General features: G+C 38.0%; 1 protein-coding gene across 6 annotated transcripts in view; it reads left to right on the top strand.

Annotated features, from left to right (window-relative positions):
• The window catches only part of RNF168 (ring finger protein 168), a 39,996-nt gene extending 19,988 nt beyond the window's left edge, over positions 1-20,008 (top strand). For 3 of the 6 annotated variants that reach the window (XM_027107836.1, XM_027107846.1, XM_027107827.1), the window contains exons 3-8: positions 1,448-1,524; positions 4,761-4,940; positions 7,143-7,264; positions 12,487-12,568; positions 15,326-16,229; positions 19,653-20,008. In XM_027107836.1, the coding sequence (XP_026963637.1) occupies positions 1,448-1,524; positions 4,761-4,940; positions 7,143-7,264; positions 12,487-12,568; positions 15,326-16,229; positions 19,653-19,765 (1,478 nt within the window). In that variant the 3' untranslated portion in view covers positions 19,766-20,008. Of the gene's footprint in view, positions 1-1,447; positions 1,525-4,760; positions 4,941-7,142; positions 7,265-12,486; positions 12,569-15,325; positions 17,803-19,652 lie in introns of those variants that run through there. The other 3 variants (XM_027107872.1, XM_027107866.1, XM_027107856.1) reach the window with 3 other exon arrangements.
• Positions 20,009-20,274: the final 266 nt, after the last annotated feature.

Genomic DNA, 20,274 nt, shown 5'->3' with positions numbered 1-20,274 from the left:
TGTACCCGTTAAACAATATCTCCTCAATTCCCCCTTCCTCTAACTAACCCCTGGCAACCATCATTCCACTTTCTGTCAAACTTGATTACTCTGGGTACCTCATATAAGTAGAGGACAAAGTAGGTATTTATGCTTTTGTGTCTGATTTCTTTCACTTAGCATGGTGTCTTCAGGGTTCATCCGTGTTGTAGCATGTGTCAGAATTTCATTCTTTTATACAACTGAATAATATTCTATTGTATGTATTTACCGTATTTTATTTATCCATTCATGTTGATGGACACTTGGGTTACTTCCACCATTTGGCTGTTGTGAATAATGCTGGCTATGACATGGTGTATAAGTATCTGTTTGATACCCTACTTTCAGATCTTTTGGATATGTATCTAAAAGTGGAAATGCTGGATCACACGGTATTTCTATGTTTAGTTTTTTGAGCAACCGCCGTACTGTTTTCCATAGCAGCTATACCATTTTACACTTCCATTGACAGTGCACAAGGATTGCAGTTTCATCTCCTTGCCAATGCTTGTTATTTTGTTTGTTTTATAGTAGCCACTCTAATGGGTACAAAGTGTATTTCTTTGTGGTTTTGATTTGCCTGATGACTAGTGATGTTGAGCATCTTTTCATGTGCTTGTGGGCCATTTATATACACCTTTTTTGAGAAATATGTGTTTGCTATTATTGTAGAATTACTTTTTAAAACTTACTTTATTGTTATGTTAATGGCTTCTAGAGAAAAAGCGAAGTATATGTGTTCATGTGCCATTTTGAACCAGAAAACCTCTGGCCTCTCTCTCTTTTTTTTTTTTAAAGGATCCTTTGCCACAAACCTTGGTCTTTATTTATTTTTTATTTTTTTGTGGTACGTGGGCCTCTCACTGTTGTGGCCTCTCCCGTTGCGGAGCACAGGCTCAGGATGCGCAGGCTCAGCGGCCATGGCTCACGGGCCCAGCCGCTCCGCGGCATGTGGGATCTTCCTGGACTGGGGCATGAGCCCATGTCCCCTGCATCAGCAGGCAGACTCTCAACCACTGCGCCACCAGGGAAGCCCTCTTTTTTTGTTTTTTAATACTTACTTATTTTATTTATTTATTTATTTATTTTTTTGGCTGAGGCAGGTGTTAGTTGTGGCATGCGGGATCTTTAGTTGTGGCATGCAAACTCTTAGTTGCAGCATGTGGACTTTTTTCTTCCCGGACCAGGGATCGAACCCATGTACCCTGCATTGGCAGGCAGATTCTTAACCACTGCACTACCAGGGAAGTCCTGGCCTTTCTTTTAAAATGGAATTCCATTAAAAAAATATTGCTATATCTGTTAATAATTGTATGTTTATTTTAATTTTGCATTTTTATATTAATATAGGTTTAGTGGAAGATCAAAGTTAGCCATAGAATTCGGTGTTGCCTATAATATAATTTTCTTTCTTGATCTGAAACAGTTGATGACTATCAGCCAGTTCGCCTATTAAGTAAACCTGGGGAATTAAGAAGAGAATATGAAGAAGAGATAAGCAAGGTAAATACTAAATAGTTGCTCTTTTCTGGAAGATTTTTCTGCTGTGTTTACATTATGTGCTTATGTAAATAAATAGTATATATTGAAATGTTAATAATTTTAATGTGCTTTATAAAGGCTCTTTTTTTTACATGTGTTCAAAATAGTTTAAAACTAGCTTTAATTTATTTATACATGCTCTTCTTATGTGATAGTGATCTGTAAGCATTTAAGTATGAAGGAAATTTTTTTAATTTCCGGGAAGCTTTGAGCATAAAGGATGGGAAAAAGGTGGTAGATTATGGGTGTCTTAAGTCCATTTAGGCTGCTATATCAAAAACACCATAGACTGGGTGACTTAAACAACAAACATTTGTTCTTACAGTTCTGGATCTAGGAAGTGCAAGATTAAGGTACTGGGAGATCTGGTATTGGGCAAGGGCCTGCTTCCTGGCTTGTAGACAGCTGCCTTCTCACTGTATTCTCACATGATAGAGAGAGGAAGGGAGAGATAGATCATCTGTCTTGTGTGTCTTCTTCTAAGGGTACTAATCCCTTTCATGAGGACTCCACCCTTATGACCCTTACCTCCCAAAGGCCCCACCTCCAAATATCATCACATTGGGAGTTAGGGCTTCAATATATGAAGCTTGGGGGGCACAAACAATGCATTTAGGTGAGGAAAGCATAAAGGGCTAATTGTGAAGTACCTAAATATGAAAAGAGGGAGTGGTGCTTACAGCCTTTGAACTTCACTAGTACTAGGAAAGCCCTAGTACTCCCCCTACCCTGATTAATGTAGAGCAGTGTTGTTCAATAGAAATATGGTGTGGGTTCATATATCATTTAAAATTTTCTATTAGCCACATTTTTTAAAGATTAAAAAAAAAAATCAGATGAGGGGCTTCCCTGGTGGTGCAGTGGTTAAGAATCTGCCTGCTGACGCAGGGGACATGGGTTCAAGTCCTGGTCTGGGAAGATCCCACATGCCGCGGAGCAACTAAGCCCGTGTGCCACAACTGCTGAGCCTGTGCTCTAGAGCCCGCGAGCCACAACTACTGGGCCCATGTGCCGCAACTACTGAAACCCATGCACCCTAGAGCTCATGTTCCGCCACAAGAGAAGCCACCACAACGAGAAGCCCACGCACCGCAACGAAGAGTAGCTCCCGCTCGCCACAACTAGAGAAGGTCCACGTGCAACAACGAAGACCCAACGCAGCCCAAAATAAATAAATATTTTTAAAAAGTATTTTAAAAAATGATGAAATTAATTTTTATGTATATTTTATTTAATCCCGTATATCTAAAATATTTTATTATGTAATCAGTATAGAAAGTATTGACTTTTATTCTTATTTAGTGTGCAATTGTGTATTTTGTACTTATAATACATCTCAATTTGGACTAGTCACATTTCAACTACTCAGTAGCCACATGTAGCTAGTGGCTACTGTATTAGACCATGAGAGCTCTAGAAGAACTAATAAATAATTATGATAGTTAATTGTCAGCATATTGTCTAGACGATGTTCTTAAGTAAGGGCTTTATTTATTTATTTTTTGGCTGCGTCGGGTCTTCTTTGCTACGCACGTGCTTTCTCTAGTTGTGGCGAGCAGAAGCTACTCTTCCTCGTGGTTTTCAGGCTTCTCTTGTGGTGGAGCATGGGCTCTAGGCGTGCAGGCTTCAGTAGTTGCAGTGCTCGGGCTCTAGGGCATGCGGGCTCTAGAGCGCAGGCTCTGTAGTTGTGGCACACAGGCTTAGTTGCTCTGTGGCATGTGGCATCTTCCCAGACCAGGGATCGAACCCGTGTCCCCTGCATTGGCAGGCGGATTCCTAACCATTGCACCACCAGGGAAGTTCCTTAAGTAAGGAGTAATTTAATCTTTACAACAGTATAGTGAGAACAGGTTTTTTCAGGATGCTTTTGAGTACAGGTGACAGAAAATTGTAATTCACTGGAATTCCAGAGGTTAATAGGGGCTTCAGGGTCGGTTTCATCCAGAGCTCTAGTTCCATTTCTTTGCTAACTTCTGTCAGCTGGCTTTATCCTCAGGCTAATAACAAGGTAGCTGCACATTTCTGAACCTCAGGTGCATATACAACAGTATGCAGAGGAAGAACCAGCTGTCTCTTCCAGTGGCTTTCCTTTAAGAGCAAGAAGACTTAAAAGTTCCTTAACAAACCTTTACTCATGTCACCTTCACTTGAATTGGGTCAAGGACTTATTCTTGAGTCAAATTCTTTAGATGTCTAAAGTAGTTGTTACATTATTTCTTTCAGGGAGTATAGTTCAGATGCCCACAAGCATGGCCTTAGGTCCTAGATGCTGAGTTTGAGTCTCCCCGCTGCCAGTTACTGAGCTAAGAAAAGAAAGTTAGATCACTTTCTGATCTAAGAAAGCTTTTCTGTGTCTTTCCTCATCTGTAAATCATATAATGACCATTGTGGTTGTTTCTTCAGCAACTATTCACCCCTGCCCACCATGTTTGGGGATTCATCCCAACTTCAGGGAAGGACACTGTTTGGTTTAAGTCAGTTTTTATCATTTCCATTCCCTTGCTAGGGTTTAGTTCAGAAACCTATGCCAAAATTAGTCAGAACATGGCCTTCTGTTAACTGAGGAAAAGTATCACCTAGAAAGACTTCCAGAAATGTGTGACAGTGTAATGGAAAATGTGATAAGGACCGAAATGTGGAAGGATGAGACTTTGATCAAGGTTTCATTGGACTGACTGGGGAAGGCTTCCTGAAGGAGACTTCCTGAACTATTCTACAGGAATTTGCCTCTCCAGATTTGTACTTCATTTGAGAAATTTTAATTCCTGCCAATTTGTTCTTTTTTTTTTAATTTTTCTATTCTTATTAAGAAATATTGGGACTTCCCGGGTGTTTGAGAGGGAAAGAATCCACCTGCCAATGCAGGGGACGCAGGTTCGATCCCTAGTCTGGGAAGATCCCACATCCTGTGGAGCAACAAAGCCTGTGCGCCACAACTACTGAGCCTGCGCTCTAGAGCCCGCGAGCCACAACTACTGAGGCCACATGCCTAGAACGCGTGCTCCACAACAGGAGAAGCCTGCACACCATGACAAAGAGTAGCCCCCCCTCGCCACAACTAGAGAAAGCCCGCACACAGCAACGAAGACCCCACACAGCCAAAAATAAATAAAATTAAATCTTTAAAAAAAGAAAGAAATATTGCAAGTATACTAAAAAGTTCAGAGAAGGATTGTTCTTTATTAATCATTTTTAAGGTGGAGGCAGAGCGACGAGCCAATGAGGAAGAAGAAAACAAAGCCAGTGAAGAATACATACAGAGATTACTGGCAGAGGAAGAAGAAGAGGAAAAGAGACAGGCAGAAAAAAGGCAAAGAGAGATGGAAGAACAACTGAAAAGCGATGAAGAGCTGGCAAGAAAGCTAAGCCTTAATATTGTAAGTTTTAAGAAAGAACTTTGAAGTATTTACATTCCTATTGCTTTGACTATGTGAGTTTGAACAATCTAAAAAAGGAAGCATTCACCATAACTAGAAACTATTCCTGACATATTTGGTCTACTTAAAGCAAAACTTTTTTGGCATACTGTTATATATTTGCTCTAATCCAAGTATGCTTTAAAAAAAACATTTTTGTATGTTGTTAGTAAATTCAGTTATGCAGGAAAGCTATTCAGTGGAAAATGAAAGCTCCATTCCCCGCCCCCCCCCCCCCCCCACTTCTCCACTCCTATTCCTATTCCATTATATCAGTCTTTTTCCCCAAAGGTTAGTTAGCACTATTAACAGTTTCTTATAACTTTTTTTTTTTTTTTACCTAAAAAGGATGTGTGAATCACACTGTTTTTCTCCTGACCTTTTTCACTCGCTATTTCTTAGAGATTTTTCCTATTATATTACTACATATAGCGTATAATTCTTTTGTAAGAGTGGCAAAATATTCCATTGTATGGATGCAGATCACTTTTTGAAATTGAAGCACATTAAATTTTTTTTTAACTTCTTTTTTTTCCCTGACCACGCTGTGTGGCTTGCAGGATCTTAGTTCCCCAACCAGGAATCAAACCAGTGTCCCCTGCAGTGCAAGCGCAGTCTTAACTGTGCTTCCCTGGACCACCAGGGAAGTCCCTAAATTCTTAAATAACATATTAAACCTGGATTTTGTTATCTTGTTGTAGTTAAATTACTGCCTAGGGGACAATGAATTAAAGAAAGGATGATAAAACACATACTGTAAGACCAAAGGATACAGTGGGACCCAGTGATTTGAAAGAACCTGGCAGAATCACTTGTAGTTCTTTTAAAATACTGAATCTCTGGGGATGGGATTTAGGGAATACCACTCCCAGAGGCATCTAGGGAAGTCTGATGTACATTCAGGTTTGAGAGCCTCTAAAAACAATTCCTCTGCTTTCAAACAACAAATATCTTAAAATATACTTACCAAAATGAAGTATATCCAGAATTGGGTTGTGGTTTTTTCCCCCCATTTTTGAGAGGCCTGCCATTCATAATAATATACCCAAGTTTTAGATTATATGCCCTTTTTTTTTTTTTTTTGTGGTACGCGGGCCTTTCACTGTTGTGGCCTCTCCCATTGCGGAGCACAGGCTCCAGATGCGCAGGCTCAGCGACCATAGCTCACAGGCCCAGCCGCTCCGCGGCATGTGGGATCTTCCCGGACCGGGGCCCGAACCCGTGTCCCCTGCATTGGCAGGCGGACTCTTAACCACTGCGCCACCAGGGAAGCCCTATATGCCCTTTTAAAAAATATATTTCCTTTTAAAATTTAAGTGGAATAGCTTTGGAGCAGTACACAATTGAGAAATTAAATAAAAGACATAGACCATGGAACTTCCCTGGCAGTCCAGTGGTTAGGACTTGGCACTTTCACTGCCGTGGCCCTGGGTTCAATCCCTGGTTGGGGACTAAGATCCTGTAAGCTGCACAGCGTGGCCAAGAAAAAAAAAAAAGACATAGATCAATAGAATAACAAATGGGATAGGAGAGAAAATATATCAGAGAGGAAAATCTGGGGTCAACTTTGTCTTTCAAGAGTTATTGTTTTAATTCTTCGTGTTTTCACATGGGCTTATAAGAGCAGATCTACTGATATTTTAAAATAGTTTTTCATTTACTTGTAAAAGTTTGGTCGTCCTAGGCCAGATGTCTACCACCACCAAGTATATTAATTTTTCCAATAGTGTAGTAAGAAACTTATGAGACTGCCATGAGATAGCAAGTAAATATTGATGATATTTATTGGTATGCCCTTAAATCCCCAAATTAAATTATTTAACGTAAAATAAATTTTACACCAGGTATAGCCACAGCTCTGAATTTTTCCCTACAGATTACAGTAGTTATAAATATGAAATTATTCATTAGAAAAGTTAGCAGAAATTATCAGCTAATGAGGTTAGTACCATCATGCTCTTTGTGTTTATAATATAGAGTAAAAATGCAATTTAGACCAACTTAGATAAACTTTATCTTGTTTATATTAATTTTTTTCATGGTCAGTATTATTCAAAGGATATATAGAATTTAATAATTCCTGAAAAATTCTATTGTGGATTCTGAATTGATTAATAGCTTATTTTATTTTAAAATTGTTTTATGCTTTTTCTGCTGTTGAAGAACAATTTCTGTGAGGGAAGTATCTTGGCTTCGCCCTCGAATTCTGAAAAATCTGATCCAGTCACAACCAAGTCACAGAAGAAAAGTAAGAACAAACAAACGAACACTGGAGATATTCAGAAGTAAGTGAATATAGTTTACCGCTATATCAAAATTTGGCCCATCAGCTCTGCATGAAAACCCTCCAGATGGTCTGAGGTTGATGTAAAGTGAAAATAAGAGAGATGCTCACATAGCTTAGATTCCTGGCTAGCATGAAGAGGGATGTGAAACCTTTTTTATCTTCATTGCTCAGGATTTCCATGTTGTTCCCATTTCCTTTTTCTCTTGATTTAGATTCAAGTGAGAATCTAGTTCCATATAAGGTCATCCTCATTGAAGGAGTTTACAGTTTGGCATCTAGATCATTACCCCACCCTCTTTTTCCCAGTTTATATATTACATTTCTTCCCCACTGTACAAAAAACATGAGTCAGGTAGTCAACAGTGGAGTGAATTTAGTTGCCCCAGAGTGCCCCTCTTAGCAGCAGGAAGAGTTGATGACTCTATGAGGATATAAGCTTTTCCATAGTAATTCATAGTTGAAAAAGTTTATCAACTACAATCTAGACTTCAAAAACATGTAAGGGCTTTTGATTCAGCTGGGTATGTGCAGGTAATTTGCTTCCTTTCAAAATTCATAGAAATTTAGGATTTTAGATGGTGGAAATTTGGGACAGGGAGATGGAGATAGATGGGAAGAGGGCAGCATTAAATGAGGCGGTTGCTATTAAAAGAAGAAATAGACGTGTAACATCAATATTGTTAATGCCTGATATAATGCAAAGTAGAAGTCGAGAAAAACCATTAAAAGAAAAGCAGGGATATTTCATATTGATATAATACTATTCTGCATAAAGGATATAACTCATGAATCTAAATATATATTTTGAAATATATAAAGATAAAACTTTACTAGAAATATAAGAATAAACTGATGAATTTAAAAGTAGAAATTGGAGAAACTGGTGGGTTAAAGGTACACAAAGTTAAAAACAGATAAGGTCTAGTCTCTGGAATATATAAAGAATTCTTAAAAATAAACAACAAACTAGATAGAAGTGATGGTTGCACAACTTTGTAAATGTACTAAATGTACGCTTTAAAATGGTTATTTTATTTATTTATTTATTTGCGGTACGCGGGCCTCTCACTGTTGTGGCCTCTCCCGCCGCGGAGCACAGGCTTCGGACGCGCAGGCCCAGCGGCCATAGCTCACGGGCCCAGCCGCTCTGCGGCATGTGGGATCTTCCTGGACCGGGGCATGAACCCGTGTCCCCTGCATCGGCAGGCGAACTCTCAACCACTGCGCCACCAGGGAAGCCCTAGCTTTGGTGTTTTTAAAATATGTTCACAAATCTTTGATATTTCTCCCTTCAAAAGGCTGAGCCTAATTCCCCTCCCCTTGAATGTGAGCTGGACTTAAGTATACACATAGAATTACCAGAAGGGACATTGTACACTTCAGAGAGGGGGACATTGTACACTTCAGAGACTAAGTCCTAAAGTGACTTTTCTCTTTTGGATTATTTGCTCTGGGAAAGTTAGCTGTCATGTTGTGAGCAGCCCTATGGAAAGTCCCACATGGTAAGGAACTGGGGCCTTCTGCCAACAACCAGTAAGGAAGTGAGACCTCCAGAATAGCCTTTGTGCGTGAGCCTTGTTGGAGGGTGATCCTCTAGCCTCAGTCAGGCTACTGACCAGATGACTGACCAACATCTTGACTGGACCCTCATGAAAATCCTGAGCCAGAACTACCCTGCTAAGCTTCTCTTGAATTCCTGACCCTCAGAAACTATGAGATAATGTTTGTTGGTTTAAGCCACTAAGTTTTGGGGTACTTTGGGTAACCAACACAGTAGTCATCGTTGCTGGTCAGTGGGGAAAGGAGGTGCTTGTCAATAAATGCCTGTGGGACAGTGGATAATATGTGGGGAAAATTAGCTTGGACCTCTATTCATACTATCTATAAAAATTAAGGCGAATTAAAGACCTATTAAAAAGACAAGGGAATTCCCTGGCGGTCCCGTGGTTAGGACTCGGCACTTTCACTGCCGAGTTCAATCCCTGGTCCGGGAACTAAGATCCAGCAAGCCGTGCAGCGCAGCATGCGTAAATAAGTAAGCAAGCAAATATGTAAATATATACATATATACATAAAATAAATCTTTAGGAAGATAACAAAGGAGGATATCTGTAGAGAGGGATGCTTTAAGGAGCAAACCAAATAGACTATAATAAGATTTAAAATGTCTTTATCAAAATACCTTTAGGGAATGAAAAGATAAGCTGCCCTCTACAAGAAGATATTTCAACTTATTTACTGGAAAAAGTTTATTATTAAAGAATACCCACCTATTTGTGAGAAAAAGACAGAACTACAGAAAAAGAGGCAAAAACTTTTGACATCACAGAACACGAAAGCTGAAGGCCAAAACATGTGAAAAGATTGAACTTTATTAGTAATCAAGGAAATTTCAATTTAAATTACAGTGAGGCAGACATAGAGAACAGACTTGCGGTTGTCAAGGGGGAGGGTGGGTGGGGAAGGGAAGGATTGGGAGTTTGGGATTAGCAGATGCAAACTATTATATATAGGATGAGTGAACAAGGTCCTACTTGGAACACAGGGAACTACATTCAATATCCTGTGATAAACCGTGATGGAAAAGAATATATATATATATCTGTATAACTGAACCACTTTGCTGTACAGCAGAAATTAGCACATTGTAAATCAACTATACTTCAATAGGATTTTTAAAAAATTACAGTGAGGTCATTTCACGTATACAAATATTGAATTATTATGTTGTATACCTGATACTAATATAATGTCATATGTCAATTGCACCTCAATTAAAACAGCAACAAAATAATGATGAGGTAACATTTCATACTCACCCTATTGGAAAATTAAACTTTCTGGCAATATTAAGTATCCTAGAGGATAAGAAGCACTTAAACTATAGGTGGGAGTGTAAAAGGTTGATGCTCTATGACTGGAGTGTAGACACTAAAACCCCAGAAGACATGTGCAGGAATGTTTCCAGCAGTACTGTTAGTAACAGTAAAGAGCCAGAAGCACCCACATGTCCAACAGTAGGCCAGAATACTGTTACTTTCCAGCAATGAAAATGAATTCTGGCTAAGGAAAACATGCCTGATTCAGGAAGGCATGTGAAGAAGTCAAGTTGTGGAAAGATACATGTAGTATGATTCCATACACGTAAAGTTCAGAAATCATGCAGTACTAAGCAATAAAGTGTTTAGGGGTACTAGTGTGTGTTAAGACTATTTTTAAAAGCAAGACATAAGACTAACACATTATAAAACAACTATACCCCAATAAAAATAAAATAGACCAAGGGAAAAATAAATAAATAAAAGCAAGAGATAAGAGCATCTTAGGATAGTTGTAGCCTGTCAGCTGGGGCACAAAGAGAAGGCCCCATAAAGAATTTTAAAATCAGTGATTTTTTTCCCCTTAAACTGAGTGATAAGTGTACGGGTTTTTATGATAATATAAGATTTTAAAACTTTTTAAAGTATATATATATTAATGTTAAATGTAACTTCTGGAGAATTTTTACATATGTATAAACCACACTCCAGATTAAGATACAGACTGTTTCCAAAAGGTTCACTCGTATCCTTTCCCAGTCAGTATCTCCCTCCCTGTAACTATGATGTATGTCATCAGTTTTATACACATTAGTGTATACATGTCAATCCCAATCGCCCAATTAATTACATCACCACTACCACCACCCCTTACATATATTTTGTAACTATTTTCTTGTAAACTATTTGTTTTTATGAGGTAGGCTTATGTATATAGTTTTTTATAAAGATCTATAAGACATAAGTGAAAAAAGGAAATCACAAAAGAATATGATAGCTTTAAAAAAAGATAGTATGCAGTATATAGAAATAATTTTTTAAAAAATTGGTTACATATGAGGAAGCAAATAGGAATGGAAAGGGATGATGACACATATTTCCTACATGTATTCATATATTACTTGGTTATTATAAATAAACAATATCCCAGAGAGTTCACAAATCTTCACCAATTATGTTAGATGGGTATCTGATCACACTTTGTTTTGTTTTCTGCTTATGGATTTCTGAACAACTATTAAGCTGTAATAATTCTATGTTGGTTTTAATATACTTGGTTACTAATATCTAACATTGGCAGAAGGAATTCTTCAGCTTTGGGAAACAAAATTAAAATGAGACTAAACCTGGACTCCTGTTTTATCAACTGAGAGGTAGTTCTTATTCTCATAAGTTCTTAGAGTAAATATTTAGGTTGATGCAACTAAATATGCAGTTTGGATACTATTTTGTCTATAAGGGATATTTATTCTTTATATGAGATCTTTGTCTAGATTTTATTTTAATGTTATATGCTACACGTTGGTGCTTTGGACAATGGAACTTACGATTTTACATATTTGCAATCAGACATTTTTCCATTGTTTTCTTTAATTATAAAAGCTAGCTGCTCTTTGAAAATCACCCAAAGTTACCACCACTTGAAGACAGCCAACATTTGTGCCATTTTTGAGCAGAGTTGTATGTGTTTGGATTTTTTTTAACAAAATCCAAAAAAAAAAAATTTAAAAAATATACCTAACCTCTTATAACCTGTCCTTTTATTCCCATTTCTTTTATGTTTTCCATTATATTACAGACTTAATATTTTTAGTGGCAAACAGCCTATTAAAGATGCTTAGATATTTAGAGATGTGCTCTTATGCTGATACATTGATAAATCTTTTATATCTCTAAGTAGATAGTTGATATAAAATATGTATATAATAAAATCTCTATACCAAAATGGTAAAGAATCTAATCATAGACCATTTTTCAAATAGAGATAAAAAATGTAGAATTACTGGCATTAAAAAGAAACTAACATATTCCTTCTCCTGACTTGAAATGTCAGTTCCATTACTTTGGGGAAGACTGTATACAGTCTTACGTTGTTTTGATGCTAGTACCTACCCGTTTAAATTCTTTTGAGAATTAAGGAATAATTTAGATTTGACTTTTACTTCCTTTTCTGCTGTTTTTCACTAAAATATATCAATACTCAGACTTCTAAGTTTTGCTCCAGAAATAGACCAAAATACCTGAGACAGGGAGATGAATTACACTCTTTCTGATAAATCAGCCAAGCAGCAAGCCAGACAGCCTTCAGCATAAATAGCTAATCTGGCTTTATTATGTTGGATACATGCCACTTGTGTTTCAAAGCATTCAAATTTTGGCAAACTTTTTTTTTTTTTTTAAGGTATTTGTCACCTAAATCTCAGCCTTGGTCAGCATCACAGTCTGAAGTTGTACAAGAAGACAGGGAAGACTCCATGTCTAAGGTATGTGGATGCTAAAGATGTTCTTGGCTTGGCAGTTTTATTAATGCTATAGAATGTTAATACTTGCAGTTTCCTAACTTTTTTTAAGTCACTATAGTAAATGGAACAACCTTTCTTAGTCACCTTAGGCTCACTTAGGCTAGGAGTCAGCAGACCTTTTCTCTAAAGAGCCAGATAGTAAATATTTTAGGCTTTGTGGCCCAAATGGTCTCAGTCACAACTGTTCAATGATGCTGTTGTCATTTGAAAGCATCCATAACGATATATAAACAAATGAGCTTGTCTTTGTTCCAGTAAAACTGTACAAAAACAAGCACCAGGCTGAATTTGGTCCATGGGCTGTAGTTTGTACATCCCTGACCGAGATCATCAGACTCACAAAACTAAATAGGCTACCCCTGGTACCAGCTTCACTTAAAGGATTACACAATGGTAAACAAAGCGTGCTAGTAGGGTAGCATCAGACATCAGGCGTATCTGTTCAGCAAGAGTCCTCACTGCAGAGCTCCTAAGTGATGGCCTGGAAGTGAGACCATGCAGAGGAGTGTAGTAACCACCCAGACTTAGAAGTCCCATGCCCCATAAGAGTAAATTATTTACTGTAACAACTCATGGGTGTGGCTTCCAGGGGTCTTGGGAAGGAACACAGCCAGTCAAAGAGTTGTAAGTCACTTACAGAAGGCCTGAGCTTTGGCTTCCTGCAAGGTATTTATAGATCACTCCTAGTTCTCCTAGTACAGATGCAGTTCACCAGTAAGGGTCATTTTTACCATAAGCTATGTGGCCTAGTAACACAGGTGACATTTCACCTGTATCAGGCTTCCAGGAAAATAGAACTAGGAAAAGCCAGCTGACACCAAGGTCAGTTTCCTACATAGAAGTTTTATTAGCCCTTTACTCACAGGTTCCTAAACTTTTTTCAGTTTAGCTAGGTGGTTTTATAGCACCTAACATTTAATGGACGTTTATGTGCCAAATAATGTATTTATTTTCTTTAATCTTCATCACAGCCACCAACTCTATAAGGTACCCTTCTTGTGCCCAATTATAGTTGAGAAAACTGAGGCATGCAGAGGCAAGAGAATTGCTCAGTGTCCCTTAAGTAGAGGTATTAGAGGGAGAATTCAAGTCCAGATGGTCTGGCTTATGCTGGAACTAAGGATTGATGGGAGAGGCATTGTAGGCTGGGATTTTTTTTTCCTATCCTGGTGTTAATATTCACAGCAAAACTAGGTAAGCAACCAAGAATTTGTCCAATCCAAACTACATTGGTTCATAAAAAATCTTATGAGGAATGATAAATGCAAAGCAAAGTAGGTAAAAGAACAGATTTAAGATTGCAAACAAGGAGGAATTTTTGTTTTGAAGCAAGTTCTCATTGAAGCCTTTCTTTTTTATTTATTTCATTTATTTGGTTGGTTGGTTGGTTGGTTGGTTGCGCTAGGTCTTAGTTGCAGCATGCCTTAGTTGCAGCTCGCTGGCTCCTTAGTTGCAGCATGCATGTGGGATCTAGTTCCCTGACCAGGAATCGAACCCGGGCCTCCTGCATTGGGAGCGTGCAGTCTTAACCACTGCGCCACCAGGGAAGTACCGAAACCTTTCTTCTTAAGGCTTTCTCATGGTCAAAACTAATCCTAGGTCTTAACTTACCCAAGACCTGTAAGTGAGAAGAATTACACTGGCTAAAGCAAGGGTTCTTAACCTAAGGTCTGTGGGTAGAATCCACAGAGTACATATGAACCTAGATATAAGGAAAAGTTTATCTTTACTTCCACCTGACCTCTCATTTTGGCATTTCCTTTAGTTATGAATGTAGGCAGCAAACCAGTAAACCATAATACTGTTAACAGTACCTGTGACTTTGTCACCAATAGATAACACTGGTTTTTAATAACATTACATTTGTTGCAGATCTCTTGAAATATCGTTTATACTCATCCCTCCTTCAGTGTTACAAATTATTAGACTTGCCACTAGATCTTATTATTTAATGTATTAATAGATATGCATTATTACATCATAAATTGTAAGATTTTAATAATTGTGTTGCAATATAAATTGTTCCGTATGTATGTATTTATTTTTGGCTGTGTTGGGTCTTTGTTGCTGCACGCGGACTTTCTCTAGTTGCAACCAGTGAGGGCTCCTCTCTGTTGCGGTATGTGAGCTTCTCATTGCAGTGGCTTCTCTTGTTGCAGAGCACGGACTCTAGGCGCGTAGGCTTTAGTAGTTGTGGCGCACAGGCTTAGTTGTTTCGCGGCATGTGGGATCTTCCCAGATCAGGGCTCAAACCCATGTCCCCTGCATTGGTAGGCGGATTCTTAACCACTGAGCCACCAGGGAAGTCCCCCTATGTATTTATTGTTATGTTTAAAAATATTATTCTCAAAGAGGTCTGTAAGCTTCACAAAAATGCCAAAAGGAGGAGGGTTTGTGACACAAAAAGGGATTAAAAATCCCTGGGCTAGAGGAAGTTTGTAAGATGAGAAATCAAGTCATGGTGCCAGCTCCTGGCCATATATAGAACTAGTTTGTGGATTTTAAACTGTAGGTCTTCATGGGAGTGAAAATGAAGAAATACCTTAATCTAAATTGGCACACAGAATAAAAATACTATTAAGAATTAATATATCTTATTAGTAATAATAATAATTACCTTATAGTGACAACTCAGCTTTGGTATCAGTGTAATTAGACTTATGTATTACGACTTGATGTTTTCCCCTGGTTCACTCAGTGTTTTTCTGTTCTCTACAGGAAACTGACAGCAGTGATGTGAAGAGCCCTACATGGCAAGACACAGAAATTGAGGAAGATATGCCAACACTTTCTCCTCAGATATGCCTTGAAGTTCATGAACAAGGTGCACAATCTTCAGTGGAGTCACCTATGCCTCAGTTATGTGCCAGTGGTAAAGAATGGTGCCTTGAAGGAAAAGTCAAAACAAGACCAAGCAATCATGAAAAAGAGTTGTGTGTCATAAATCATGAGGGACCTGAAGCCAGAGTTCCCTACTCTGGAGAAGCTGCAGTTAAGCCTTGTGGCAAAACAGAGAGTCGGTGCACTGTATCAGATATGACACAGATAATTAGAAATAACACAGTTGAGACAGAAAATGAAGAGTCTCACCTACTGATCAGTAAAGATATCTCCAAAAGAAAAAACCAGGAATCTTTGTCTGAAGCAGTCAGGGATCCATGCTTTTCTGCAAAAAGAAGAAAAATGTTCCCCAAAGCTTCCTCAGACCAAGAAGAAACAGAAATCAACTTTACCCAAAAACTGATAGATTTGGAATGTCTACTTTTTGAGAGACATAAACAAGAAGAACAGGACAGGTTATTAGCACTACAGCTTCAGAAAGAGGTGGATCAAGAACAGATGAGGCCAAACCGGCAAAAAGGATCCCCAGATGAATATCAGTTACGTGCTACATCCTCACCTCCAGACAGATTACTAAAGGAACAAAGGAAGAATTCCAAAGATAGAAACTTCAAAAGACAGACTAATCTAGAGCATCCAAAACCTAGGAGAGGCTCAAAAAATGAAAATTGGCAACCTTCTTTTAAGATCCAGTTGAAGCGTTCAGTTAATGGAAGAAAGATAACAAATTCTACTAGAGATAATTGTAATGTATCTAAAACTCCTCATTCCCTACAGCCTAGTAAGTCACAGAAAAGTATTTTTCAGATGTTTCAGAGATACACAAAGTAGTGCTTGGGTAAGGGGAGTGTTGTATAATCTAGTGAAGCTCTCTATCATAGATTCTTTTTAAATTTTTCATTAATTCTGCTCCGTGGGCATACTCACTGTCCTTAATTAAAGGACGGTGTGATTACAGGGGAGGAATATACAAATGTGTTTCTGCCAAACTCGGTTGTAAGCAAGAGTCCCACTCCTTTCCTTTTTTAATCACTGGTGTACTAAATTTAAGTTGACAGTCCTTATGGATATAAAAATGCCTTGGCCAACTCCCAAGAAATCTTCATTTCCATGCATTTCCCCCCATATGCATGTTTTGTGGCCTTCACGCACCTTTTTGTACTGACTAGTAATCAAAGCAACGTTATAATCTACCAAGTAGCTAAGGAATCCAGGCAGGGTTTAGAATCTAAGTTTTCTTGCAACTTTCCCATATATTTGCAGAGCACTTGAAGTCCATCTTTCATAACACTAAAGTAATCTAATTTCCATGTCCACTTCAATTACTTTAAGTATTACAGCATTTTTTTTTTTTGACTTAAAATGGGTTAGGATCAACGTGAAAGCAGAAAAATCAGAGTTTTCTGGAAAATTAGGACTTAGTTGACAGAAAGGAAACTAGACTCTTGATGCAAAAGTAGCTAAGCTTGGGATGAGGCTGAGTGGGGTAGATTGACAATTTGGAGGCCTTGAAACTGAGTGGATGATCAGACAACTGGGTCCAGGCTGGAGTAGCAGGTGTAGTTTGGCAAAGTATTCCTCCTCGTGCTTTCTTTGCTAGATGGCACAGAAAACATTTGGGTTTTAACAGCTTTTCATACCATACTATCTAATCTGCTATTCCAAAAAAGTGGAGGGGGGGGGGAATTTACTGTAGGAGAGTTATGTCGCAGTATCCTATGTTGTAGAACCTGACTAATCATGTTTTTATTTCCTTATGTTAACCTTTGTATTGATACTGACTTTTATTTGTGTTTATGGACAAAAATAGAAAGTATGATATTTGGGTTTTGCTCTGTCTTGCCCCTGAAAGTTAAATCAGAAGGCTGCGATTTCATTTTGTGAAATTTAACTTGGAGACTATTAATCTTTTGTTTCATTAATAGGAACAACTTTGAGCAAACAACTGTTTTAACAGCATTGCTGCTGATATCTAGTTAGCCATCCTTTTAAGGTAATAATGCAGTGAACTGTCCTAGAGCTAATAATGCTAGCTTAAATTTGTCAGTGTTTTTATACATAATTAAGATTTTTTTCCTCCAAATTTTGTAACTGAAATTCTGTAATCTTTGCATACTTGATGGCGTCTACTTCAATATTGATTGGGTAATTATGGGTAGAATTCTGATGCTGATTTAAATTTTAGTTTGCCTTTTCTCAAAAGTGATTGTCCCCTGAGTAATGATTGTGCTGAAATGTAGTTAGAAACTAACCAAATTTGTCTAAAATATATCTTTTCATCAAACCAATATTTTTTAAGACCAATTTTGCTTTACATTTTAGTGACTCTGCAAATTAAAAGTTATATAATTAAATCTTCCTGGAATAGTCCATGACCAAAAAGGGGGGAAAATAGTGTAATGTATTTAGGATTTACATATATAACCACTCATTTGTCTGTGAAGAAGTCTTCCTGACTAAAGTTGGTTTTAAGATAATTTTTTTTTTTTTGCGGTATGCTGGCCTCTCAATGTTGTAGCCTCTCCCGTTGCGGAGCACAGGCTCCGGACGCGCAGGCTCAGCGACCATGGCTCACGGGCCCAGCCGCTCCGCGACATGTGGGATCCTCCCGGACCGGGGCACAAACCCACGTCCCCTGCATCGGCAGGCGGACTCTCAACCACTGTGCCACCAGGGAAGCCCATAAGATAATTTCTCAATTAGTCCTTCTGATACTACCACGTATGCATTTTTGTGAGAAACTAGTAAATGTTTTGTGTCAGTCATTAGAATTTACTGATACTTTCCTCCCATTTTTATGGAAGGGATATGAGTGTGTTTAATTTCTCAGGGAGTGCTAAAACTATGCAGAGGTTGAGAATCTGAAAATTAAAATAATTGTTAAAAATTGAAATGGACTATGTGTTTTTCACAGTTAAAAATAAAAATTAACACATGAAAATAAAAAGTTCTGCATAACAAAAACTACCATAAAGGAAAATTGGAAGACATGGCAAACTTGCGAAGAAATAGATACAACTCATCACAAAGAGCTTATTTCCTTTATATAAAGTGTCTGCCAATACTTTTAGAAAAAGACCAACAACCCAAAAGGAAAATTAGAAGTTTATTTCCCCAAGAAACATAGTTCCCAGGAAAGGAAATATAAGTGGCTCTTAAATGTGTGAAAAGATGCATAATATCACTTATACTAATACTCATACATTTTTCCACCCTTCAGATTAGTAAAGGTGTTTTGTTTTGGGGTTTTTTTTTTTTCCCCAGTCTCGGCAAGCATGTGGGTAAATAGGCACTCTTATATGTTGCTTGGTATGTATAGAAACTTTTAAAGCCCTAGAGAGGTAACCTTGGCAATCTACCTCTAGGAATTTCTTAAAGCTGTTTTCACATATATGTAGAATGGCATGCATAAAACATTTTTGTTTGGCATTGTTTGTAATAAGCTTAGAAACAACCTTAATCATATCAAGAAACACTAAATAAATGATGGTAAAATAGAATACAGCAATTAAGCAAAAAACCCACTTTACTGATACAAAAAGAACTATAAGATATAGAGTTAAACAAAAAATACAAGATGTAGAGTAGTGTACATAGTGTGCAACCATTTATCCAAAGAAGAGAAATATATATTTAAGAGATAAACAGTGTTGCCAGCAGGGAGAGAAACTGGGTGGCTGGGAGACAGGAGTGGAAGAATGACTTTTCTCTATATGTTCTTTTATACTTTTAAAATTTTCAATCATATTGAATATATCATCTCAAAATTTAAATGTTCTTAAAATATTACAAGATTAAGGATACTTAGACATCTCAACCTATACCACTCTAGACAGTGCTTTTTTGCCTTTAAATTCTAAGAATCATAGGAAGGTTTTTCAGTGCAAAAAAAAAATAACGCAAATTTTTGGAAATAGTGTTGTGAATGAATTGGAATATATTTAGCTTTAATATACTATTTTTAAATTATTTGAAAGCAAAGCTTATGCTTTTCAGGTAGCAATGCTGCAGACCTGCAGTCCTGCTGAGAACAATGAGAAAAGCCAGATAAAAATGTAAAATTTTTACATTTAAAAATTAAAATGCTTTACTTAAAAGCATCAGAAAGCTACTGAAACAATGAGGACTAACTTAGGGGCTAAGATTCTAGAGAGGGGAGATTTGAGAGGTAAACTGATGTTTGCAACCACTTTTTTGTTTGTAGCATGTGCCTATTCTGAATGCAGGACGAGAATCAGGGCTGCTGCTGGTGAACAGAGAAACCGGCAGAGCTCTGGGCCATCTCATGAAGCTAGAGTGACAGTATTGGAGACTTGAGGGTCATCAAACACAAGGTCGGTTTTCCCATCAAGATAACTGCAGTTTTGAAACTGTTCAGAGCAGAGGCTAAAAGGCTGAAAACCTCTGAAAAGCAGAGAGGAGTTGTCGTCAGGCTCACACTGCTGATGAGACAAGAACAGAGTTCAGGACCTACCGGGGAAGGAAGCCTGTTGAACACACCAGGGCCTCAATTGAAAGCCCTAGCACAGAAGTCTGCAAACTGCATCCCAGGGGCCAAATCTGCATGCCGCCGATATTTATAGGGCCTGTGAGCTAAGAATGGTTTTAAATGGCTCTTCGATTCCTTAGTTCACATATAAGGAATTGAACGATGGGACTAGTAATTTGTGCATGAGTTTTGGACCACCAAAACAAGGGCATGTCGTGCAGGAGGGAAGAAAGAATAATTTCCTTCTTAACTTGGTCTCTACCTGTTAATCTCACTTTCTTAACCTGTAAATGGGAATCAGTGTAACCAAGAGTTGCTATCAAGAGTTAAGGGTAGT

Source organism: Aethalodelphis obliquidens, unplaced genomic scaffold (genome assembly GCF_003676395.1).
Source record: "Aethalodelphis obliquidens isolate GAN/ISIS:26980383/991018 unplaced genomic scaffold, ASM367639v1 scaffold1, whole genome shotgun sequence".
NCBI classification, from domain to species: Eukaryota; Metazoa; Chordata; class Mammalia; order Artiodactyla; family Delphinidae; genus Aethalodelphis; species Aethalodelphis obliquidens.
The sequence above is the reverse complement of the archived record's forward strand: the minus strand, read 5'-3'. Positions and strand labels throughout refer to the sequence as shown.